At 45.5% G+C, this 26,253-nt stretch overlaps 1 protein-coding gene across 1 annotated transcript in view; it reads right to left on the bottom strand.

Moving 5' to 3' along the window:
- Positions 1-1,795, bottom strand: part of VKORC1L1 (vitamin K epoxide reductase complex subunit 1 like 1) — a 54,794-nt gene extending 52,999 nt beyond the window's left edge. Inside the window, exon 1 of the mRNA XM_069570937.1 lies at positions 1,337-1,795. Within this exon, the coding sequence (XP_069427038.1) occupies positions 1,337-1,695 (359 nt within the window). The 5' untranslated portion in view covers positions 1,696-1,795. The remainder of the gene's footprint in view (positions 1-1,336) is intronic.
- Between the last annotated feature and the right edge of the window lie 24,458 nt (positions 1,796-26,253).

Raw genomic sequence — 26,253 nt, 5'->3', positions numbered from 1 at the left:
GCTCACTAAGAACATTAAAGGGAAAAGATCCTCGGCCTGGAGCTTGTAAATAGTAGCAAGACAAACTCCAATGCTAGGTTGTTCATACAATCACCAATATGTAGGTCAAAATAACTAGTGAGCTATATACATGACTGTCTGCCTAGTAATCTACAGATCAACAGGAGAGGAAGAAACTGCTCAAACATGACTACCGCTAACAAACTCAAAATATTAGGCATAGTATGTCTCTATTAACAGTGCAACCTGTGTAACCTAGCAACTGTAAAATAATTTCTTTTACTTTTGCTACTTTTTAAAAAGGAACCCTCCTCAAAAAAAAAAAAAAGAGCCGGCACTTTATAGATGTAAATTCCTCTTTTTTTCCAAAGCAATTTGCCTAGGAAAATCTAACGCAGAAAATAAAGTGTAACAGATAAATCAACTACAACATGCTGAAAAACCTGATTATCAGTAAAACAAACCAATCCCTCCAGTTTAGCAATCTATGTATTTTTAATCTTCGGTGGGTATTTCATTATAATAACCAACAACGTTTAAAAGTCACCCTTATTCCCCAAACATCGTCATCACACATGACATATTTTACTGAAATTAAGCTGAGACTAGACCCAAACTCAGGCCACCGGGCACCCTGAAATATACGAGGGGGAATCCAAGAAATCAGATATGTTGAGTGCCGGTATCTTCTTCCAGAGTAGGGTCAAATTCGTGTTTGCCCGCAAATGTCACTGTCTCAAGAAGTCTGCAAAATTCCCATCACCGCTCCAGAGTACAAAGAGGCCTGACCACGGAAACACCTGTCCTAGCACCAGGAAGACACTGGGAAATGCAACCTCCGAGCCCACACCGGCCGCACAGCCTAGGGCAGCAGCGGCGACCCCGGACGAGGGGTGGACACTGACCTCACGGCTCCTTCGAGCAGCGTCCCGCACCCCCGACCAGCCTCCCGGGGCGAGAACCAGGAAATCTGTCAAGCCAGCCGGGACCCACCCTCCGTGAACCCCACTCACTCCTTCCCAGCCTCCCCAACTGCTCTCGGTCCGCTCCGGCCTCCCCGGCTGCACTCTGCCACCTCATCCCTCCCTCCTCGTCGGTCTCGCGGCCCCGCCACCTCAGCCCCGGCGGCCTGCACTCCGGCCGCCCCTCACCCTGGGCCGCCGCTCCCCCCGGCCCCGGCCGCGGCCCCCTGCCCGGCTCGCGGCGCCGTCGGTCCCTTCGCGGCCCGGTCCCCGCCGCCCCCCCAGGCCCGAGCTCCCGCCGCGCGCTCCCCACCCCCAGCCTCCGCCCTCGCCCCGCTCGGCCGCTCCCGGCCCGCTCCCCCCAGCCGGGCTACCTGGAGGCAAGGGCGGCGGAGCACTTCACCCAGGGCCCCAGGTCGCAGAGGGCCCGGTGCTCGGGGTCCCGCTCCTTCTCCCGCTCCACGTGGTAGGCGTAGATGGAGAGCAGGATCCCGGCGGCGCACACTGCATACCGGGCCACCCGCTCCCAACGCGGCACCGACACTCTCAGCAGGACGGGCGCCGCCATCTTCCCCCCTCCGCCGCCGCCGCCTCCTTCACCACCGCCGCCGCCGCCGCCTCCCTCCGCCTCCACCTCAGCCGCCGCCGCCCGTCGGGGCCCGACCCAGCCGCTGCCGCTACCGCCACCGCCTCCGCCGCCGCCGCCACCGCCGCCACCGCCGCCTCGCCCCATTGGCTCGACCGTCTCCTCCGGGCCCCGCCCCCACAGGCGCGCGGCCCAACCGCCCCGAAAGGAGAGAGCCCGGCCGGGCTAGGAAAGCGCGCGCGGGCGCGGAGGGAGGGGGAGGAGCGCGCAACCGCCCGAGAGGCCGGCCGGGGGGCGGAGCCAGAGGCGGCGCGGCGCGCGCAGCGGGCGGGGCCAAAGAAGGGGCGGGGCTATGGGTGAAGGGCGGGGCTTTGGGCGGGAGGGGAGGGGCGAGCAGGAGTCGGGTGGGGCGAGCAGGGGTGGGGTGGGGTGGGGTGAGCAGGGGTGGGGTGGCGCGCGCGGGTCCTACAGGACTGGGTGCGAGGAATAAATTTCAAAGATATCAACGTGTGTGACTGGATAAGCCCTTGGCCCCACCTCCTGGGGGGCTAATCAATGGCCATACTTTCCGCTTCTTTTTGTCATCACTTGATATTTTCTCACCCAATCCAAATTAACCTTGGCCATTGGCCAGAACTCCCAAGCTCTAGAGCCACGCTTACGTTCCCTGATGTTCTCTATCACCACCTCCAGGCACTTAGTATTCAACAAGTGCAAGCTGAACTATTTTTTAAAATTATTTCTGAATGCCTTGCTTCCCTGTGAGCTGAATTTGAGATGGCTTAACTAAAGAAGTCTGAGAGCCGAAGAATTGATGCTTTTGAACTGTGGTGTTGGAGAAGACTTTTGAGAGTCCCTTGGACTACAAAGAGATCAAACCAGTCAATCCGAAAGAAAATCAACCCTGAATATTCATTGGAAGGACTGATGCTGAAGCTGAAGCTCCAATACTTTGGCCTCCTGATTCGAAGAACTGACTCATTGGAAAAGACCCTGATGCTGGGAAAGATTGAAGGCAGGAAAAGAAGGGGATGAGAGAGGATGAGATGGTTGGATTGCGTCACTGACTCGATGGACATGATTTTGAGAAGGCTCTGGGAGTTTCTGATGGTAAGGGAAGCCTGCGTGCTGCAGTCCGTGGAGTCTCAAAGAGTCAGACAGGACTGAGCAACTGAACTGAACTGAAAACATAGGAAACAATAGTTCCTACATCAAATGTTTTTGTCAGAATTACATACAGGTTAAGAACTTGAGAACAAGATGGCAGGGGTGGGGAAAGTCGCCAGCATTCATGAGCTACTGAACAACAACAACATACTCCATGTAATACAGTAAAATATAAAAATGAACTAAAAAATTGGAATGAAGAAAAAGCCTATTCAAAATATAAGGAAAGACCAGGAGTAAGAACATAGACAAGCAGGCCATAGAGTATCATATAATAATTAAAACTGGGCCACAAATCTGGCTCTGAGCTTCCTGATGGCCGAAACTAAAAGAAAAACACATGTATGTTATTCTCACTGTCTCTAAGAAACATATTGTTCTTATATATTGCTAGCTTTTTCCTGGTTGTAACTGCAAGGAGATCCAACCAGTTCATCCTAAAGCAAATCAGTCCTGAATATTCATTGGAAGCTTCAATACTTTGGCCACCTGATGCAAAGAGCTGACTCATTTGAAAAGACCCTGATGCTGGGAGAGATTGAAGGTGGAGTAGAAGGGGACGACAGAGAACGAGATGGTTGGATGGCATCACCGACTCAATGGACATGAGTTTGAGTAAACTCCGGGGGTTGATGATAGGCTGGGAGGCCTGGAATGCTTCAGTCCATGAGGTCGCAAAGAGTTGGACATGACTGAGTGACTGAACTGAACTGTCCAAGAGATTTGTCTCATATAGCGATTTTTTTTTTTTTGGAGTAACCAATGTCCTTGTATTATGTATTGATCAGTAACAAACTTCCCCAAACTTAATAACTTAAAGAAAGTGAAGTGAAAATCGCTCAGTCATGTCCTACTCTTTGCAACTCCATGGACTGTAGCCTGCCAGACTCCTCTGTCCATGAAATTCTCCAGGCAAGAGTACTGGAGTGGGTAGCTATTCCCTTCTCCAAGGGTTTTTCCTGACCCAGGGATCGAACTCAGATCTCCTGCATTGCAGGCAGATTCTTTACCAGCTGAGCTACTAGGGAAGCCCAAAATAAAGGAAAATACGTCTTATTTCCTCATAGTTTCTGTGGGTCAGGAATTGTTTAGCTGGATTCCCTGGTTCAGGGTCTCTCACAAGGATGCCAACAGGATGTTTGCTGGGGCTGCCAGCATCTCAAGGCAGGAGAATCCTCTTTCAAGCTCACTCACATGGCTGTTGACTGGATTCATGAGTTTCTGGCCACTTGTATTTCTCCATAAGAAGCTGCTAACTTCCCTGAGAGCAAGGGATAAGACAGAGAGAGAAATGTAAGTCACAGTCTTTTTTGTAACCTACTCTCAGAAGAGACAGCCCACCACTTTTACATATTCTATTACTTATATAACCTAAGTGTCCATGGATGAATGAATGGATAAAGGAAATGTGGTATGTATCCACAATGGAATATTATTCAGCCACAAAAAAGGAAGGAAATCCTCCCATTTGAGACAACATGGACAAACCTTGAGGGCATTATGCTAAGTGAAATAAGTCAGAGAACATCAACTACAGTTGACCCTTGAACAAGGCAGGGTTTGGGACACTCACCTCATTGCGAAGTCAAAAATCCACACATAACTTTACAGTTGGCCCTCCCTATCTGAGGTTTCACCACCACAGATGCAACCAACTGAGGATTGTGTAGTACTGTATATGTGTGTATTGAAAAAAATCCACGTACAAATGGACCTGTGTAGTTCAAACCTGTGTTGTTCAAGGGTCAACTGTACTATATAATCTCACACGTGGAAAATGAAAAAGCTGAAATCATAGAAACATTTATTGATGGTTGGCAGGGGCTTGCGGGTAGAGAAAATGGGGAGATGTTGGTCAAAGGGCATAAACTTCCAATTATAAGATGAATTAGTTCTGGAGCTCTAATGTACCGAATGGAATCTGTAGTTAATAATATGTATTGTATATGTGAAAGTTGCTTAGAGAGTTGCTAAATCTTAAATGTTCTCATTTCCTCCCTCCAAGCAAAGGTAATTAGATACGGTGATGGATGCATTAACTAATATTATTGTGGTAATCATTTCACAATATATACATGTATCAAATCATGTTGTATATCTTAAACTTAGCACAGTGTTACATGTCAATTATATCTCAATAAAACTGGGGGAAAAAAGAAGTCCCTAGGTCCAGTCTACACTGAATGGGAGGGCATTAGACAAAGGCATGAATACCGGGAGATGGGTCACTGGGATCATCTTACAGTCTGCCTACCAAAGTCCTCAAAAAGATCACCGCTCTAACTCTCCGGTGGTTTTCATATAACTGAATGCACTCATTCTCCTGGTAGCCCCCCTCCTTCAGGATTCCTCTACTCACTTAATGAGATCTATTGACTGTCTGGCTTCTTTGACTCATCATTATGTCTGAGAGGTTTATCCATGTTATTGTACACAGCTGTGTAACAGTCTATTATACGACTAACCACAATTTTATTTATCCAATCTGTCCACTGTTGATGGACACTTGGCCAGTTTTTAGCTGTAATAAGTAAAGCTGCTACAAACATTTTGTAAATGTCTTTTGGTGGCTGTATGCTCCCTTGTCTATTGAGAATACATCCTGGAGTGGAATTAGAGTCAGACAGTATTAATAAATATTGCCTAGGTTAATTCATGTCCTCCGAAGAGGTGATGCCAAGGTGAAATCAGATGTCTAAGAGATATTTACAGGAGGTGATGTCTCTGAAGAATAACCAGATTGACAGGGAGCAAGGCAGGAGTGACCCAGTTCTAGTGGTCCTGCCAGGCACTGGGAGCAGCCTGAGGAGAGCACGGGCTCAGCATGAATGCTGTGATGTACCCAAAGGTGTGGAGCAAGGGAACCTGTTGCTTGTTCTCGCTCCCCACTGCTGTAGCAAGGGCCCCAGTAGTGTTGCTTGAGGACTTCCCTGATGGTACAGTGGATAAGAATCTGCGTGCCAATGCAGGGGACACAGGTTTGATCCCTAGTCAGGGAAGATTCCACAGGCCACAGAGCAACTAAGCCCCATGTGCCACAACTACTGAGCCTGTGCTCTAGAACCTGAAAGCTGCAACTACGGAGCCCCTGTGCTGAAACTACTGAAGCCTGCATGCCCTAGGGCCCGAGCTCCACAACAAAAGAAGCCACCGCAGCGAGAAACCTGTGCTCAGAAGTGAAGAAGGGCCCTCACTCCCCAAAACTAGAGAAAGCCCACGTGCAGCAACAAAGACCCAGTGCAACCAAAATAATACTGGTAACTTTTGTAACACTTTAAAAAAAAGCAAAATAAAAACCAAAGGGGTGTCAGCTGGAGGCTACTGACCATCTAGCCTCTTTGCAGCAGATTCTCTTGAAGGGAGACTGACTGAATTGACCTAGGCAGTATTTACTAATACTATATGACTCTAATTCCATTCCTGGATATATTCTCAATAGACATGAGTCCATCTAGCCACCAAAAGACACTTACAGAATGTTCATAGCAGCTTTACCAGGGCCACCACACTGTTAAGCAGTTTTCCAAAGTGGTTGTACCAATTTAAACTATTAGCAAAGAATGAGAGTTCTGGGTACTCCACATCCTCACCAACCCTCAGCAAGTTCAGTGCTTTAAGTTCTAGAAAATGTGGTTCTCTAGAGGGATCGTGGTGGTTTTTAAATTGCCTGTCCCTGAAGAGCAATGAATCTGAGCACCTTTCATATGCTTATTGATTACCTAGATTTTTCTCTTTTTCAAAGTGCTTATTTAAGCCTTGTTCACTCTTTAAAAAACAAGTTGTCTTTTTCTTATTGGTTTATAGAAGGTCTTTATACTTTCTGGATACAAATCTTTGTCAATATGTATATTGAAGATATTGTTTCCAATACTTTGGCTTGCCCCTTTTCCCTGTTAATGGTGTTTTTTTTACCAGACAATTGCAGAGACTTTTTTGAATTCCTCATACACATTCTACTACCTTGGAGCTTTCATACTCGTAACTGATGCATTACTTAGATTTTTTTTTCTCCTGGAAGACTTTCCCATTTCTATTGTCATAATTGGGACTCCGGTGACACAAACCCAGCTCATCAGGCTGGGGATTCAAACCCCATCAAGACTCTCTCTGTCCACTTTCATCTCTATGTGTCAATTTTGTTTTCTCAAGCCAGTTTTCTGCCTATAGAAGAAAAAATGGTCCCATTGTTTCTCCATTTGCACCTTTTTTTTTTTTCTCTACCAGGAAAGGACTGCCTTTCCTCCCTTAAATTCAACTTTGAAAATTCTGATGAGGGACTTCTCTGGTTAAGAATTAATCTTCCAATGCAGGGGATGCAGGTTCGATCCCTGGTTAAGGAACTAAAATATCCCACATGTGGCGGGGCAACTAAGCCTGCTCGGTGCAACTAGAGAAGCCCACGCACTGCAACGAAGACTCAGTGCAGACTAAATAAATACATAAAATAAGATAAAATCCTGATGAAGAATTCAGACAGCTCGACCAGACTTAGATCACTCACGAGCCCTGTAGCTAGAAAGAAAGAGTGCTGGAGACCTTAGCCCCCAACAGCTCTACAAGAGAGTCTATGAAAACCAGTTATCCCCAAAACACAAGAAAGTGCTGTTCCCAGAAGCAGGAAGGGGTGGCTGGGCAGACAGGAAGCTGCTGTGGGAAGAAGTTGGATGAGGCTGTCACTGTTGGAGGCTCACCAGGAAGAGCCCTTGTCTCTGTACGGAAGAAGCTCTTCTGTCTCGTAAGTGGTTCATCAACCTTTCTATAGTGCTGAGTGGTAACTGACCTTCTGTACTTGATGGGCACAACTCTGGGAGGTCATTTGGAGCCAGTCCAAACCAGTAAGCTTCAAAACTTGTATATAGGGAATTCCATGGCAGTCCAGTGGTTAGGACCTCTGTGCTTCCCCTGCCAGGGCCCAGGTTCCATTCTTGGTTGAGGAACTAAGATCCTGCAAGCCACATAATGCAGCCAAAAAAAAAAAAAACACACTGTACACAGATGGAAACCACATCAATACATTGCTGGGTGTAGCCTCTCAGAAAACAGTTTGGCAATTTCTCAAAATGTTAAACATAGTTACTAGTTACTACATGACCCCAGAACTCCACTCCTGGGTATATTCCCAAGAGAACTGAAAACATAAGTCCACACAAAAGCTTGTCCATGAGTGTTCAGAGCAGCATTATTCATAATAGCCAAAAATGCCCATCAACTGATAAATGAATAAGCAAAATGTAGCATACGCATACAATAGAGTATTGGTGAGCGAGTGAAGTCGCTCAGTCGTGTCCGACTCTTTGTGACCCTGTGCACTGTGTCCACGGGATTTTCCAGGCAAGAGTACTGGAGTGGGTTGCCATTTCCTTCTCCAGGGGATCTTCCCAACCCAGGAATCGAAACTGGGTCTCCAGCATTGAAAGGCAGATGCTTTACCATCTGAGCCACCAGGGAAGTCTAAGCGTATTGGTATTCAGTCATAAAAAGGAATGAAATACTGATATATGCTACAATATGGATGAACTTTGAAAACATTATGCAAACTGAAAGACCCAGACATAAAAGCCTAGTATTGTATCACTCCTTTTATTTATTTTAAATTATAGTTGCTAATGGGCTTCCCAGGTGGCACAGTGGTAAACAATCTGCCTGCAACACAGGAGATACAGGAGATGCGGGTTCAATCTCTGGGTCAGGAAGATCCCCTGGAGGAGGAAATGGCAATCCACTCCAGGATTCTTGCCTGGAAAATCCCATGGACAGAGGAGCCAGGACAGTCTCTGGGGTCACAGAGTCAGACACGACTTAGCGACTAAGCATGAAAGTACACATTGTTGCTAATACAGTATTATATGTTACAGGTGTGCAATATAGTGATTGACAATTTTTAAAGGACATACTCCACTTAAAATTATTATTAAATATTGGCTATAGACCCTGTGTTGCGCAATATATTTTTGAAGCTTATTTTTGTATCATTCCTTTTATGTACTTTTAAAATTTTAATTATGCATTTATTCATTGGGTTCACTGGGTCTTTGTTGTGGCACACATGCTTAGTTGCCCTGTGGCACGTGGAATCTTCCTGGGCCAGGGACTGAAACTATGTCGCTTGCATTGGCAGGCAAATTTTTAACCACTGGACCACTAGAAAAGTCCTATATCATTCCTTTTAAATGAAATGTCTAGAACAGGCAAATCCCTACAGAGAGAAAATAGATTACTTGTGGCCAAGAGCTGGGGTGATGGAAAATGTGACGTGATTGCTAATGGGTACAAGGTTTCTTTTGGGGGTAATCTAACATTCTGGAACTAGAATGGTGGAAGCACAACTCTATGAATAAAACCATTCTAAAAGGGTAAACTTTATGGTATGTAAATTATATCTCACTAAAACTTGTCTTTAAAAGGTGTACACAGAGCTTCTGTGTTATAATTGCTGACTTAATGTCTGCCTCTCCCAACTGTAAATTCTGTGGGGAGGGTGCCTGGATCTTCTGTATTTCCAGCAGTAGGAGGTAGTACCTAGAACAACAATGGGCTTCCCAGGTGTCGCCAGTGGTAAAGAATCCACATGTCAACGCAAGAGATGAAGGAGACTTGAGTTCCATCCCAGAGTCAGAAAGATCCCCTGGAGAAGAAAACAGCAACCCACTCCAGTATTCTTGCCTGGAAAATCCCATGGATGGAGAAGCCTGGTAGACCTACAATCCATGGGGTCGCAGAGTCGGACACAACTGAGTGACTTCACTTTCACTTTCAAGAATCATTTGATGAATGGGTTACTGAATGAATGGGGCCAGCATAAATACCACCTTATTTTGGAAACTTCTCCCCCTCTGTGCTCCCAAAGAACCACCCCCAATTCTCTTTCATGGAAGGACAGACTCAGGTTGGAAGGAGTCTCTAGTTTATCATCACAGTTTCTGGAGCCAGCATCCCATGCCATATGCCCTTTGGCCACTGCAGCTACAGCACTTCATTCTTAGGGCTGGTTTTAAGGTCTCTTTCATCCACACCTGGAAATCTGTCTTCCTACTGAGCTCGCCTATGTATTTAAGCTTTTTATCTTTCTTTTTTTTTTTTTCCTCCTAAGCTCTCTTATTTATTTTGTTTTTGTTTTTGGCTTATGAAATTTTAGCTCCCCAAGGGATCAAACCCAGCCCCTGGGCAGAGTCCTAACCACTGGACCATCAGGGAATGCCCTCAGCTTTTTTTCTTAGAAGGTTTTATCTTGTGTTTCTGTAATTTCTATGTTGGCTCAATCCATCATACCAGAACCAGAAATCCCAAAAGATTTCTACAAGCTTGTTCATGACCCCAAACTTGCTCTGCTGAATTACAACACTGTATATTTTCTGTCCAAGTTTTGAGAAAGGTCACAGCAAGGTTACCTGTCCAAGGTGTTGTTGTTTGTTTGTTTGTTTTTAATTATTTTTATTTTTAAAACAGTTTTATTTATTTATGGCTGCACTGGATCTTCATTTCTACCCATGTGCTTTCTCTTAGTTTCAGCGAGTGGGGACCACTCTCTAGTTGCTGTGCATGGGTTTCTGATTGCAGTGGCCTCTCCCACTGCAGAGTATGGGCTCCAGGACACACAGGCTTCAGCAACTGTGGCACGTGGGCTCAGTAGCTGTGGTTCCTGGGCTCTAGAGAACAGGTTCAACAGTTGTGGTGCAAGGGCTTAGCTACTCCGGGGCATGTGGGATCATCCTGGATCAGGGATCAAACCCGTCTCCTGCATCAGCAGGTAGATCTTTCACCACTGAGCCACGAGGGAAACCCTGGGACAGTTCTTGAACTGAAGACTCTTGGGAAGCAGGATCATCTCACAGGGTCCTGGCGCTGTGCTGAGACCCTTGTTAGGGCAGCCTGTCCCAAGTTTTGAGAAAGGACACCAAGGATACTGAGGGACCCTTTAGGTGTGGCAGTAGCTGGCTGCTGCTGCTGCTAAGTCACTTCAGTCGTGTCCGACTCTGTGCAACCCCATAGACGACAGCCCACCAGGCTCCCCCATCCCTGGGATTCTCCAGGCAAGAGCGCTGGAGTGGGTTGCCATTTCCTTCTCCAATGCATGAAAGTGAAAAGTGAAAGTAAAGTCGCTCAGTCGTGTCCAACTCTTAGCGACCCCATGGACTGCAGCCCACCAGCCTCCTCCATCCATGGGATTTTCCAGGCAGGAATACTGGAGTGGGTTGCCATTGCCTTCTCCTAAAAATCTTTTTTTCGGTTGTGCCCCGCAGCTTTGGTGTCTTAGCTCCCCGACCAAAGATCCAGCCTGTGCCTTCATCAGTGAAAGCACAGAGTCCTAGCCACTGGACCACCAGGGGACTCCCTAGGAATCTTTTTATAGCAAGGTCTGTGAAATACCCGGCCTCCCAGTGTTCTTTGGGAAAATCCCACTCACAGTGAATATCCTATTGTGATCGGATGGATGTGCCATTTTTCTTTCAAGGGATAATGAATTCTGATATCATTTCATTATTGCTGGTACAGAGGAAATGCTGTTTCTTAAACACTGGATGAAGGACTACCCTGGTGGTCCAGTGGTTAAGATTTCATCTTCCAATGTAGGGGGCAGGATTCAGACCCTGGCTGGGTACCTAAAATACCACAGGCCTCATGGCCGAAAAACCAGAACACAAACAACAGAAACTATATTGTAACAAATTCAATAGCGACTTTAAAAATCATCCACATCAAAAAAATATATTAAAAAAATAAACTAAATACTGGATGAGGAGTGGACTAGAAACCATACTATGTGCACAGATGACCTGCCAACCCACCAAAGATGCTGTCCACTAGGCACACATCTACATGCCCAGCACTGTGTTGGCTTCTTGATATGTTATATTATATATTTTCATAAGCTCTATGCAAGGTAGGTATCATTATCTGCAGTTTCCATGAGAAAGAAGTAAGTCTCAGAGGGCTAAGCACCTGGCCCAATTACTGTAAGAGGTAAACCTTCAATTAGTACCTATGCCCATCTGGTTTACCCATTCCCAGCTTTCCACCATGCGATGTGGCTTCCTTCTGAGAAAGCATCTCTCAACTTGACATGGAAGCTCTGTTTTTTCCCCTAGAATGGATGGATTATTCACCAACCCTCCTCTTCCATCTACCCTCTGCATGTAACCAAGTTTCAGGGTCTTTTCCTGCTCCCACTTCACTGTAAGAAACAATACAGCCCTGTGATATGAGGTAAGCTGGAGTGCTGTGCTAAGTTGCCTCAGTTGTGTCCGACTCTTTACGACACTATGGACTGTAACCCATCAGACTCCTCTGTCCATGGGATTCTCCTGGCAAGAATACTGGAATGGGTTGCCATGCTCTCCTCCAGGGGATCTTCCAACCCAGGGATTGAACCCATGTCTCCTGTGTCTCCTGCACTGAAAGCTAATTCTTTACCGCTGAGCCACAGGGGTACCGCTGAGCTACCAGGGAAGCTCCATGGTAGGCAGGACCCAGGATTAAATGCTGAACTCTGATGAAATTCCATCTGCTCACTGTCATTCCAGACACTGCCCTGAGGCGCCCCTGAAGAGATCCTTGCTTCCAAGATCCATGAACCCAGCATGGCCACCCTGACCACCCAGTCTAAGCATGGCCCCAGAGCTCCAGTAGGAACCCTGACGTTGGCGACTTGCCCCTCCCCTGCCATCTTTTTGTCAAGTTCTTAACCTGTATGTAATTCTGATGGCAACATTTGATGTAGGAACTATTGTTATCAATGTTTTACAGATAAGGAAACTAAGGCTCGGAGAGGCTAAATAAACTGCCAAAAATCACATAGCTAATAAGTTGCCGAACTGGGATTCAAGCTCCAGCAGGCTGGCTCCCTGATCCATGCTCCTAGCTCCGTGCTATGAGCTAATACACATACATAGAATTGAGACTTCTTTTTCCTTACCATTTACCACTATATGACATAATATGTGGGCTTCCCAGGTGGTGCTAGTGGTAAAGAACCTGCCTGCCAGTGCAGGAGACCTAAGAGACTCGGGTTTGATACCTGGGTTGGGAAGATCCCTTGGAGGAGGGCATGGCAACTCATTCCAATATTCTCACTTGGAGAATCCCATGGACAGAGAGGCATGGCAGGTTATAGCCCATAGGTTCGCACAGAGTCAGACACGACTGAAGAGACATAACATGCACACACATATGACATAATATGTATTATTTTTAAAAGATCTTTTTTATGTCTGTCTCTCCCACTAGAATATAAGGCCCCCAAAAGCAGATACCTTCTGTTTTGTCAACTACTACATCAGAATCTCAAACAGGACCTGACCACAGAGCAGGTATGCAGTAGGTATACATTTGGAATGAACAAATGAATGTATGTGCCTGGAAAAATGTTAGCCATATTTGCACAAGCTACCAGCCTACAGCAAATATCTTTTTCCAAATAAAAGAGAAGTTCTCCCCACCAGAGATTACTTTTTTCACCACCTGGGAACAAAAGGCAAAAACTCAAGAAAGCCTCTACCGTAGCGTCTGATCTTTCTGCCTTTGGCACACCTCTCTCGAGTCCCCTGTTTTCCCAAGGATGTCCGTGTCCTTGTAGATGGCCACGAAACTCCCCTGACTAATTGTCCCATATCTTTCTCAACGGTGATGACATTTGCTGCCATTCTACCTCAACAGCCCACAGGAGTGGTCCTGTGGTCCTTTTGAATGGCCAGGTTTCTAACATCTTAAACACCTATATTCTGCCCTTTGTTCTTCCCTGTTACGGCAGATTGCGTTTTCCAAGACGGCGGCGGATAGGTGCCCTACCCGACATGCTCTTTGCAACGTGATATTGGCCCTGCTCCCATCCAGAGTTTGGGGTGATGTTCCTTCCCCTTAAATTGAAGAGAGTCTAACTGTGGCAGAAATGATGCTCTGTATCTTTTGAGACCAGACCATAAACCACTTTTCCGTGGTCTTCTTGAGGTGGTTGCTGGTTGAAGCCAGTCACCATGCTGTGAGGAAGCCCAGGCCACACAGAAAGGCCAACAGCCTCAGGTCTCAACTGACCGCCAACATCAGTCACCAGACATGGGACTGAAGAAGCCTTAATGATAACTCCAGCCCCAGCCATAGCAATAGCATAAGAGACCTACATACGAACCACCTAACTGAATCCAGTCATAAAAAAAAAAGAGAGAGAGAGAGAGAGAGAGATTATTGCATTAAATCTCTAAAGTTCTCAAGTGATATATTATGAAGTATGAATAATTGAAACACCCTTCTCTCCTTCTAGCCTTCGATTCTCTCACTCACCAAACCTAGTCTCTCCATAGAGACCTGCTGTGTCTTAATCAATGTTTTCCCCACAGTCCCAGCACGAGACAGGTTGGGACATCTCCCTGATCGTCATACCAATTTCAAGACCAGTTTTTCATCCTGCTGGGTTAACCTGTATATCTGTGTATTCTCCCACATTCTATCACCTTGAATACTCAATCTATGTGACTGTAGAAAGCCCTGGCTTTACAGGGTCCTTCTCTAAGAATTTCTGAGATTCTTCAAGGGGGCTTATGTGCCACCCATAAAGAGATGAGTTCATTTCTCATAAGCCACACACCAGTCAGCAGTGAAGCCAAATACAAGTTGCACCTGACCCTCCTTACACACCACACCACACTTTCTCTTCTTTTTTTTTTGGCTGCATCACGCCTCATGTGGGATCTTAGTTCCTTGACCAGGGATGGAATCCTTGCTCCCTGCGGTGGAAGCATGGAGTCTTAATCACCGGACCACCAACAGGTGTCCACACACTTCTCTTCTTGCATTTGTTTTCTACACTATATGAGGATGATAATACATTTGAGCTAATCAACGTGCATGCTTTTGGTTTAAAGGAAAACATAATAAATAAACCCATACCAAGTTGCCAAATTTCTAGTAGGATTGAAACCCAGCTCTTCTAAAAGTGAGTTCCCTTAATGAGTCTATGACTAATCTCTCTCCAAAACTTTATTCCCATTCTTGTCCCCTCTGACCTCAATCCTCTGCTGACTGAACACTCATCAGAGTCAGATGACAAGAATGAAAGTGTTAGTTGCTCAGTCGTGTCTGACTCTTGGTAACCCATGGACTTTGGTCTGCCACGCTTCTCAGTTCATGGAATTCTCCAGGCAACAGTACTGGAGTGGGCAGCCATTCCCTTCTTCAGGGGGTCTTCCTGACCCAGGGATAGAACCCAGGTCTCACATATTGAAGGCAGATTTCTTACCATCTGAGCCACCAGGGAAGCCAGATGACAAGAATGGCAATTGTCAATAACATCATTAATGTGCTAAAATTGCTCTTACAGATATCTTAACGTACAAACTCGGGTTGGTTCTCCAGAACAAGATAACCTAATGGGCCCCCAAGTCACAGACCACTTGGCCAGAAAATCATAAACCAGAGATATCCTGACTTCCAAAAATACTATTAAGAAATGTCATAGAAAGCAACCAACTGAGCCAGCTTTATTTGTGAAACAAGGAAATAAAGGCTTACTTTTCTTAAAAAAAAAAAAAAAGAAAAAAAAAAGGAAAGACAGAAAGAAATAAATCTCACAGAAAATTCTTGTAGCCACTAAGGAAAGCAGTATGGAGGGTTCCTTTAAAAACTAAAAATAGAGTTACCATATGATGCAGCAATCCCACTCCTAGGCATATTTCCAGAAATGATGAAGACTTTAATTCAAAAAGATACATGCACACCAATGTTCATTGCAGCACTGTTTACAATAGCCAAGACAAACAACCCAAGTGCCCATCAATAGACTGTTGATTTTTTTAAAAAAAATAGATGATTGGTTTAAGAAGATGTCACACACATACACAAGAATATTACTCAGCCATAAAAATTAATGAAACACTGCCATTTTCAGCATTTGGATGGATTTAGAGAATATACTAAATGAAGTAAGTCAGACAGAGAGAGATATATTATATGATATCACTTATATGTAGAATATAAAACATAACACAAATACAAAATAGAAGCACACTCAGACATAGGAAACAAACATATGGTTACCAAAGGGGGAAAGGAGACGGATAAGTTAGGAGAGTGAGATTAAGAGATATAAACTACTATACATGAAATAGGTAAGTAACAAGCATTTGCTCTGTAGCACTGGGTCTGTATTCAGTATCTCATAATAACCTATAGTGGAAAATAACCTGATGTATATAAAATAACCTCCTGCTAAGTCGCTTCAGTTGTGTCCGACTCTGTGTGACCCCATAAACGGCAGCCTACCAGGTTCCTCCGTCCATGGGATTTTCTAGGCAAGAGTACTAGAGTGGGTTGCCATTGCCTTCTCCTAAAATAACCTGAGATATATAGATAACTGAGTCATTTTGCTACATACCTGAAACTAACACAATACTGTAGATCAATTATACATCAGTTTTTTAAATGTCGCAGAGATGTCACAAGATGATGATTAATTCCAGCCTCTTTGTTTCTCCCCTTTGAAAAATCCCCAGTCTCACTGCCCAGGATGGAGTGGATCTGAGGCTGTTCCCATGTCCTTGCCTGATGCCGTATAACTGTAGTAATTCCTTACTTCACTGCGCACTCCCATGGGCAGTTTGGCTTTCTGCATAAGCCCTTTGCTTGGTTTCAGGATTAGGTGTTAAAAAACAGTTGCCTTCAATGATAACTCTATGAGTGTTCATCATTTTGTATATTTTTAAACTTCTTAATTAGAGGCTTTCCAAGATACTCTATGACACTCAACAATTCAGTCGAAGCTCAAGAATAAATCATTCAAAAATAATTAACTAAAAGTATGAATGTGTTAGTTGTTCAGTCGTGTCCAACTCTTTGTAACCCCATAGACTGTAGCCCACCAGGCTCCTCTGTCCACAGGGATTCTCCAGGCAGAATACTGGAGTGGATTGCCATTCCCTTCTCCAGGGAGTCTTCCCGACCCAGGGATTGAGCCTGGGTCTCCCACATTACAGGCAGATTCTTTACCATCTGAGCAACCAGGAAAGTCCTACAAAAGGCTTTACCTTCTCTCATAATTTAAATTGGCAAGCTTTTCTTGCTGGTATAGAAAATATTCTTTTAGATGAAGCCTCTATGTGTTAGGAACAAGGCTTCTAGCAATCTTTTGGCCATGAGTCACAACAGCATAAGGTAAACTTTCTGTTTTATATAAGAAATACGTTTCACAAAAGCATATTGAACAAAGACATTTAAAAATTTTTTATTTAGTTAGTTAGCGTTGGCTTATTTGCTCTGTGGCATGTGAGATCTTAGTTCCCTGACCAGGGACTGAATCCATGTTCCCTGCGTTCGTAGGCAGATTCTCAACCCCTGGATGACCAGGAAAGCCCCAAAGGCACATAGTGAACATCAGATGAATTGGTCTGGGATAAGGGCAGAGAGGCAGTATTGCATGGGTTATTGCATGGGTTAAACACATGGGTTGGAATCATAGCTCTAACTTATCAAGCTGGATGTACCTGAAAAGGTACATAACCTCCCTCTGCCTCAGAATCTTCATCTATAAAACAGGGATAGCGGGACTTCTCTGGTGTCCAGTGGTTAAGACACTGTACTTCCGCTGCAGGGAGAGAGGTTCAATCCCTGGTGGGGGGATTAGGATCCCACAAGCTGTGCATCTCAGCCAAAAAAATAAACTTGAAATATAGATAGCAATTAGTACCCGCCTCAAAAGGTTTCAGTTCAGTTCAGTTTAGTTCAGTCACTCAGTCGTGTCCAACTCTTTGCGACCCCATGAATCGCAGCACACCAGGCCTCCTTGTCCATCACCAATTCCCGGAGTTCACTCAGACTCATGCCAGTAATGCCATCAGCCATCTCATCCTCTGTCGTCCCCTTCTCCTCCTGCCCCCAATCCCTCCCAGCATCAGAGTCTTTTCCAATAAGTCAGCTCTTCGCATGAGGTGGCCAAAGTACTGGAGTTTCAGCTTTGGCATCATTCCTTCCAAAGAAATCCAGGACTGATCTCCTTTAGAATGGACTGGTTGGATCTCCTTGCAGTCCACGGGACTCTCAAGAGTCTTCTCCAGCACCACAGTTCAAAAGCATCAATTCTTCGGCGCTCAGCTTTCTTCACAGTCCAACTCTCACATCCATACATGACCACTGGAAAAACCATAGCCTTGACTAGACAGACCTTTGTAGGCAAAGTAATGTCTCTGCTTTTGCATATGCTGTCTAGGTTGGTCATAACTTTCCTTCCAAGGTTTGGGGGGGATCAAATGTATGGTGCCTGGCACATAGTAAGTGCCCAGCAAATACTAAGTGGGTGTGTATGTGCTAGGTTGCTTCAGTTGTATCTGACTCTGTGGGCCCTATGGACTGCAGCCTGCCAGGCTCCTCTGTCCATGGGATTCTCCAGGCAAGAATAATGGAGTGGGTTGCCTGTGCCCTCCTCCAGGGGATCTTCCCGACACAGGGATCGAACCCACATCTCTTACGTCTACCTGCACAGGAAGGTGGGTTTTTTACCACAAGCACCACCTGGGAAGCCCAAATGCTATCTATTGTCATCTTAATCCTCATCTCTATGGATAAAAGAAAAATAAAGCATTCGGTGAAATTTAATCCTTCCGGAAGTGATGGCTTAAAATACACTGCTATTTGAAAACTAACATTATCATTTTGGGTAAATGCTATCCAAAATCTCGTGGATCTATATTTCAATAACTCCATGGAGCACATAAATTTGTGTAGTTACTTAGAAGAACATTGAACAACCATTTATTTATTTATTTTTTGGACCACACCAAAGGTCTTGTGAGATCTTAGCTCCCTGACCAGGGATTGAACACGTGCCCCTGGCAGTGAAAGCTTGGAGTCTTAACCACTGGACCACCAGGGAATTCCCTTAACAATTAATATGAAATTCAGAGTCCTAGGCTTTGCTTCTTCTCAGATTCCCAGCAGAGACCTAGGAATGTATATCTTTGTCAAATCCCCTAGGTGATCCTTACAATCTGGCAAATTCAGGGAGTTACATTGATTGAAGGGTTAGTGATTGCATGATTTTCCTGGAGAGGCACATTAGGAAGGCCTACCTTGAATAGTCTCCAAGTCAAATAATGGCCACAGAGCAGCTGTTTTCAAATTCTAATGTGCTTAGGAAGCACCTAGAGAGGGACTTCCCTGGTGGTCCAGTGGCTGAGACTCTGCTCTCAATGAAGGAGGCCCAGGATCCATCCCTGGTCAAGGAACTAGATCTCTTGGGCTGCAACCAGAAGGTTCCATGTGTTGCCACTAAAGATCCTGTGTGGTGCAACTAAGACCTGGCACAGCCAAATTAAAAAAAGAGAGAGAGAGAGAGAATAAAAACAGAACTTAAAAACAGAACCACCTGGAGAGTTGTTAAAAATTCAGATTCCTGATCCTACCACCAAGAGAATCAGATTTAGAGATCTGGGTGGCACTCAGGAATCGACACTTTTTTCAATCAGCCCTTCCCTTCCAGGGTTAGTCTTTGAGAAGAACTCTGGTCATTCACATGCTAGAGAGAAGTCAGACATGTTTTAAAAGAAGAAGTCTGACTTTGCTGTGTAATTTGAATCTCTCAGACCTCATCAACGTGAGTAAGTAAAGTTATGCTAAATTACAACTTAGCCTCGTGGATTGTGAGTGCCAGATGAGTGTGCAATAACCAGTTCTCCTCCTAGCTATACCTGAAGATTAAAAAAATGTGTCTTCATGTTTGCATGTGTTGTCTTTTTATTTTCAGCACTGACAACTCAAATCTCAGCTCTATGACTTAAAAGTGGGGGGGCAAGTTACTGTTACTTATCTATCACTACATCACAAATTACCCTAAAACTCAGTGGCTTAAAACAGCAACAATTGTTTTGTTATATTTCACAGTTTTTATGGGTTAGGAATTTGAGAAGGGCTTGGTTGGCTCAGTGTTTCCCCATGTGGTTGAAATTAGAAAACGTTTAGAAGAGGAACAGCAGGGGGAAGAAGCAGCAGGGGCTGGCTGGTATCTCTCACTCTCCCTCTTCATGTCGTTTCATGACCTCTCTATGAGGTCACTCCATGTGGGTTAGTTTGAGCTTCCCCACAACATGGTAGCTTCAAAGAACTCCTTCTATGGCAGCTCAGGGCTCCAGGATAAGTGTTCCAGTAAACAAGTTGAAAAGCACATTGCCTTTTGTGATCTAGCCTTAGAAGTCATACTACCTCATTTTGGCTGCATTCTGAAATTCATTGTTTATTTCCATTTTATATCTATATATGGAGAATACCCATGGACAGAGGCACCTTCCATGGAGTCGCAAAGAGTTGGACACCACTGAGCAACTAAGCACAGTATATACTATATATACATATATAAACTTATTTCAGGTATATATATATAGGTGATGTATGTATAGAGTCGGACACAACTGAGCGACTGAACTGAACTGGATACATCATATATACATATCAACTTGTTTTTTAAAAGAACAAACTTTTTCATGTCTTTACTTACAGTAGATGATATAAGAAGATGACATAAAGACAGGAGAAAGAACAGAAAATAGGGAAATTAGAAAAAGGGAGAAGAGGAGCAGGATGAATTAGGAGATTGGGATTGATACTTATACCCTATTGATACTATGTATAAAATAATAAAACTGAGAACCTACTGTTATAGCGCAGGGAACTCTATTCAGTGCTCTGTGGTGACCTAAACGGGAAGTAAATCCAAAAAGAGGGGATATCTGTATCTCCATAACTGGGTGCAGAAGAAACTGAAACACTTTAGAGCAACCATGTTGTTGCCTAGTTGCCCAGTCAAGTCCGACTCTGCGAGACCAGGGCCTGCAGAACGCCAGGCCTTGCTAAACTCCAGTATAAATGAATTTAAAAGAAAGAAAAGGAAGAAGAGAAAATAGTTTAAAGCTGATGATATCACTTTCATAGAACTCTAGAGAATTTAGGTAGCAGCATGAAACGTTCAAGTCAGACGATTCAGGGTGTGCTGGTAGCGACACCATTCTGAAGAGGCTTGCAATTCCTTTCTCAATGAAGGTAGGGGTGCCCTGCCCTGTGGAGGGAGGAGTTGGGATTTGGCCAGGGGTGGGCCGCTTAGCCTGTCTTTGCCTCAGTGTCCTCAAAGGAAGAAGGGAAGGGAGGACTTAGGCTTTCCTTCTCAGAAAAAGAAAGAAGAAAGGAATCTCAGAGGTATCTCTAACAATGCTGGGACTTCCCTGGTTGTCCCGTGGCTAAGACTCTTGAGTTTTCAATGCAAGAGACCGGGTTTGATCCCTGGTCAGGGAACTAGATCCCATATGGTGCCACTAAGACCAGGCACAACCAAATAAGTAAATAAATACATAATTTTAAAAAATGCTATGGGTCTTCCCTCATGGGAAGTTGGGTCAGTTGGTAAAGAATCCGCCTGCAATTCAGGAGGCCCAGTTTTGATCCCTGGGTGGGGAAGGTCCCCTCAAGAAGGACATGCAACCCACTCCAGTACTCTTGCCTGGGAAATCCTGTGAACACAGGAGCCTGGCCGGCTACAGTCCACAGGGTCACAAAGAGTCGGACATGACTTAGCAGCTAAACCAACCATGGGACGGGAACCCACAAAAAGAGCAAACTGTAAAGTAAGTCAGAGTCCACGCAGAGTGGGAGAGGGGTGGCTGACACAGAACCCTGATTTTCTCCAGAGGGTGAAGGTTCAAAAGAGCTTATAAGTGTCACAGCTGCACACCCTGCCCCTGAATCCGCTCACACCAGCAGCCGTCTGCACAGCCAGCCAGTTAATCTTGTGCCAGCAACTGTGGCCACTTTAAGCCTTCTTATTTCATAAGGATGAAAAAAAAAAAAAAAGAATGTTTTGTTTTTTGGAACAAAGAATTTGTCTCTGAAATTTACAGCTAAGGGGCACTTTCTAGATGGCTGATTCCAACCCCTTTGATAGTAAATTTCAGTCAAATGAAATCTAAAAGCAAAACACTTGCTAAACTAGAAGGAGTTCTGGTCAATAAAACATTAAGAGAGTGAAGGGTGTTGACGATATTGAATGATGTATTGGTTATTTGTTGCTGCATCACAAATTAGCACCCAAACCTTAAACCTTTAGTGACTTAAAACAGCAATAGTGGGATTTCCCTGGTGATCCAGTGGTTGAGACTCTGTGCTGCCAACGCAGGGGCCATGGGTCTGATCTTTGGTCAGGGAACTAAGATCCTGCAAGGCGCAGGTGTGGCCAAAAACAAAACAACAACAAGAAAACCCAATAGTTCTTGTTTCCCACAGTTTCTCTGTCAGGAAGCTGGATTTCTAGGAATCCACAGCCCAGCTGGGTCCTCTTAGAGTTTCTCAAAAGGCTGTACTAAGGTTTCAGCCAAGGCTGCAGTCTTATCTGAAGCTTGAACTGGAGAAGGGGCGGCTTCAAAGCTGCATCACATGATTTTGGCAAGATTCACCTCCTCACTGGTTGTTGGACGGGGAACCTTAGTTCCTTGATGACTGCTGCTCAGAGGTCAACCTCAGCTCTGAACTATCTGAGTCTTTTCAGGTGGCAGCTTGCTTCGTCTGGGTGAGAAAGCAGAGTGAGGAAGAGAGAGTGCCAGCAAAGGAAAGTGGTAATGAGATGAAAGTCCCAGTGTTGTAAGTAACCTAATCATGAAAGTGACATCTGATCATCTCTGTGCGTCCCACCACCAGTCAGGGGACTTCCCTGGTGGTGGGACTTCATATTCCCAATGCAGGGGGCTAGGTTCAATTCCTGGTCAGGGAACTAGATCCCACATGCCCCAACTAAGACCTGAGGCAATCAGATAAATACATTAAATAAATATTTTAAAAATTCCAGGTTTCTCTGGTGGTTCAGTGGTAAAGGATCCACCTGCCAATGCAGGAGATAAGGGTTCGATCCCTGGTCTGGGAGGATCCCACATGCCATGGAGCCTCACAGCCCGTGTGCCACAACTACTGAACCTGTGCTCTAGAGCCCGGAGCTGCAATAAGAAAAGCCGCCTCAGCGAGAAGCCCTCACACCGCAGCTAGAGAGTAGCCCGTGCAGCGGCAAAGGCTCAAAGCAGCCAAAAATAATAAATAAATAATATTTTTTTAAGTCATAAGTTTCAGCCCACATGTCAGAGGAAGATATTACCCAAGGGAGTGAATCTCAAGAGGCGGGGTTATCGGGAGTCATGTCAGAAGCTGCCCACAGATGGTGTGTGGAAGGTAGGGAAGGAGTTAGCATCACAGAAATGTAGAATTTTCTGGTTGAAAGGAAAAGGCCCTGTAAATCCCGCCACCCACATGATTCCTGAAGTCCCAATATAGCTTGCTGCCAAGTGGCTTTTCATTCTACAGCTGCACAGTGACGTGGTTAGAAATGGTATCCTAGCCATTCTGGGCAAGAAGCCGTCTGCCTGTAATATTCACCCTTGCCATGCAGGGTGAACCCGCAACCCATAACCTGTGAAAATGGGGGAGAGGTCAGAAAATACTGCTCTCTTTAAATGATGGCTAACCACTTTCATGAAAGCTGAAAAGTAAATGGTAAATAAAGCTTTGGTCTAATTTTTAAACTAACCTGGAATATGTAGCATGTTTCTGCAATTATTAGTCCACGTATTTTGACATATAAAACAGCAAAGATTTCTCTCAGGAGCCGGACCAATCAAGAAGTTTTAAAGAAAACAGCACTGGAAGTGCCTAGTACAACCAAACCAAACATCAAAATCTACAGTTAAAAATTCCAGAACTGAGAAAAGAAATGATCCATAGAAAGCCCCAGTGCTTCACTCCTTTGTCAGGAAGGATATTTTTTTATGTGTGATTTTGAATTTGGCAAGAAGTCTGAACTGTGGCCCAGTGACTCGCAGACAGCATTTCAGAGTTTGCAGCATGCTCCCTGGGAAACTGTCACAGCCAAAGTTATGGCATCATGTTTGACCCTCCCTTATCCACAAGACCTGGCTCAAATGGCTGTTTATAAATGATAACTCTAGTGTCAAAAGACATATGATTGAAGAAGGTAATTAAGGCTATAAAAATGCAAGGAAGCCAAGAAGGAAGGAAAAGAGGAAGTAGGGGGAAAAGGTCCCTTTTTACAAGTACTTCCTCCTTATTAGGGGTGATTACAAAGTTATAGGAGCTTCCCAGGTGGTGCAGCAGTAAAGAATCCACCTGCCAATGCAGGAGACCCAAGAGACATGCGTTCAATCCTTGGGTCAGGAAGATCCCCTGGAGTAGAAAATGGCAGCCCACTCCAGCATTCTTGCCTGGAAAATCTCCTGGACAGAGGAGCCTAGTGGGCTATAGTCCATGGGGTCACAAATCAGATAAGACTGAGGGACTGAGCATACAGACACACATACACACAAGGTTATAGGAAGACATTAAGGCCTCCTTAAGGATCACAGCACTGTTTTGAGTGTCTGCTTATTAGAAAACCAATCTCACTAATTATCTCATAGAATGGCCAAGATGGAAAGGATCTTGGAGAATTCCCTGGTGGTCCAGTGGTTAGAAAGTCACATTGTCACTGACAAGGGCCCTGTTTAATCCCTTCTTGGGGAATTAAGATCCCAGGTGGAAAGAAACAAAGAAAAGGATCTCGGGGAACTTGTGGTCTTATCCCTAATTTCAAAGATGAGGAAATCAAGTTCCAAAGAGCCTAATTAATTCACCAAGTGGACAGAGAAGAGGAGGACTTAGGTCAGTTGTTCCACGAGAAGTCACCTATGGGAGACTGTCTCCTCCTAAAGGGATAGTCAGTCCCCTTTGCCTCCCACACTCCCCCCAGCAAGCAGGATTTCTCAACTTCCTGCTTATGCAAACCCTTGAGCAGTGCCAGCTCCTCAACCAAGAGACTCTCCTCTCTGTTTGCCATTGAGGCCAAAGGCTGTGATGGTTTGGCCCGCTCCCAACTCCCTCCTGAGGCCAGAAAACACCTTTGCTGTTCCCAGTTGGGTGAGTAGAGACCAGGCTCCTCAAGGAGGGGCAGAAATGGACAGGCCAGCCTCAGGGACTATGAGGCCCTGTCTTGGTCCCTCTGAGGGCTGGAGTGGGCAGCGGGGACCAGGGCATCCAGAATGATTGCCCAACACCACAGCCCGCAGGTCCCTGGGGGTCTGACCCAGGAGGCACCTGCCAGTCCTGACTGAGTGCTCGGGGAGGGTGGCCGTGCAAAGTGGGGGCCTCCACAGTGCCTTCCAACCCCAGGGTGAAGCCAAGGTCAGCCTCAGCCCCACACAGTGTTGGCGCACGGGACAGGAGTGAAAGAGGACAACGTTCCTCCAGATCTGTCCGAGGGTCGGTGCGGACAGCTGCGGACGGGAAGAGCCCCCAGGGAGAGGCCAAAGCCAAGAGCGGGCAAGGCTCGGTCCGCCGCCTCCCTAGGGCAGGGCCTGTGCTCCGCCTGCCCGCTTTCTGCACGGAGCACGATTCCCCACATGGGAGGGACCCCGTGCCCACCCCTCTTCTCCTGCAGGGACTTGTGTCACCTAGTGTCAACCTGTGTTTTTCCTTGCACTTCGATCTGAAAAGAGCTCCTTCCCTTAAAAAAAAAGGAGGGGGCAAAGGTTACTTTCTTCTTGAAGTAAAAGAGAATATCCAAATGCTGCTACTCTGGGGGACTTCCCTGGTGTTCCAGTGATTAATACTCTGAGCTTCCACTTCTGGGGGTATGAGTTCAATCCCTGGTCAGGGAACTAAGATTCCTCATGCCACGTGGTATGGCCAAAAATAAATACATACATACATATATATATATATATATATATATATATATATATATATATATTTTTTTTTTTGGCTGCACCAGGTCTTAGCTGCAGCATGTGGGATCTAGTTAGTTCCCTGACCAGGAACTGAACCCAGGTCCCCTGCATGGAGAGAGCAGAGTCTTAGCCACTGGACTGTGAGAGAAGTACCACTATTTGAAATGTTTTTTATTTGTTTAATTTATTTATCTTTGGCCATGTTGGGTCTTCACTGCTGTGAGTGGGCTTTCTCTAGTTTCGCAAGCCGGGGCTGCTGTTCGTTGCGGTGCACAGGCTTCTTCTTGCAGTGGTTTCTCTTGCTGCATAGCACAGGCTCTCAGGCAGGTGGGCTTAAGTAGTTGCGGCTGTGGGCTCTAGAGCACAGACTCAGTAGCTGTGGCACACTCCCTTAGTCACCCAGAGGCATGCGGGATCTTCCCAGACCAAGGGCTGAACCTGTGCCCCTGCATTGCAAGGTGGATTCTTAACCAGTAAGCCCCCAGTGTTAGTGGCTCAGTTGTGTCCAATTCTTTGCAACCCCATGGACTGTAGCCTGCCAGGGTCTTCTGTCCATGGGATTCTCCAGGCAAGAATACTGGAGTGGGGTGCCATTCCCTTCTCCAGGGGATCTTCCTAACCCAGCGATCGAACTCCAGTCTCCTACATCGTGGGCAGATTCTTTACCATCTGAGCCACCAGGGAAGTTTATAAATACCACTTATTTAAACAAACAAACAAAATGCTACAAATCTGTAAAAGAATTCACTAGCCAACAGGCAAGGAACACATGAGAAAGATCTTCAACATTAATGCTACTTGAAGGTTGAAATAA

This window comes from Ovis canadensis, chromosome 24 (genome assembly GCF_042477335.2).
Source record: "Ovis canadensis isolate MfBH-ARS-UI-01 breed Bighorn chromosome 24, ARS-UI_OviCan_v2, whole genome shotgun sequence".
Lineage (NCBI taxonomy): Eukaryota > Metazoa > Chordata > Mammalia > Artiodactyla > Bovidae > Ovis > Ovis canadensis.
The sequence above is the reverse complement of the archived record's forward strand: the minus strand, read 5'-3'. Positions and strand labels throughout refer to the sequence as shown.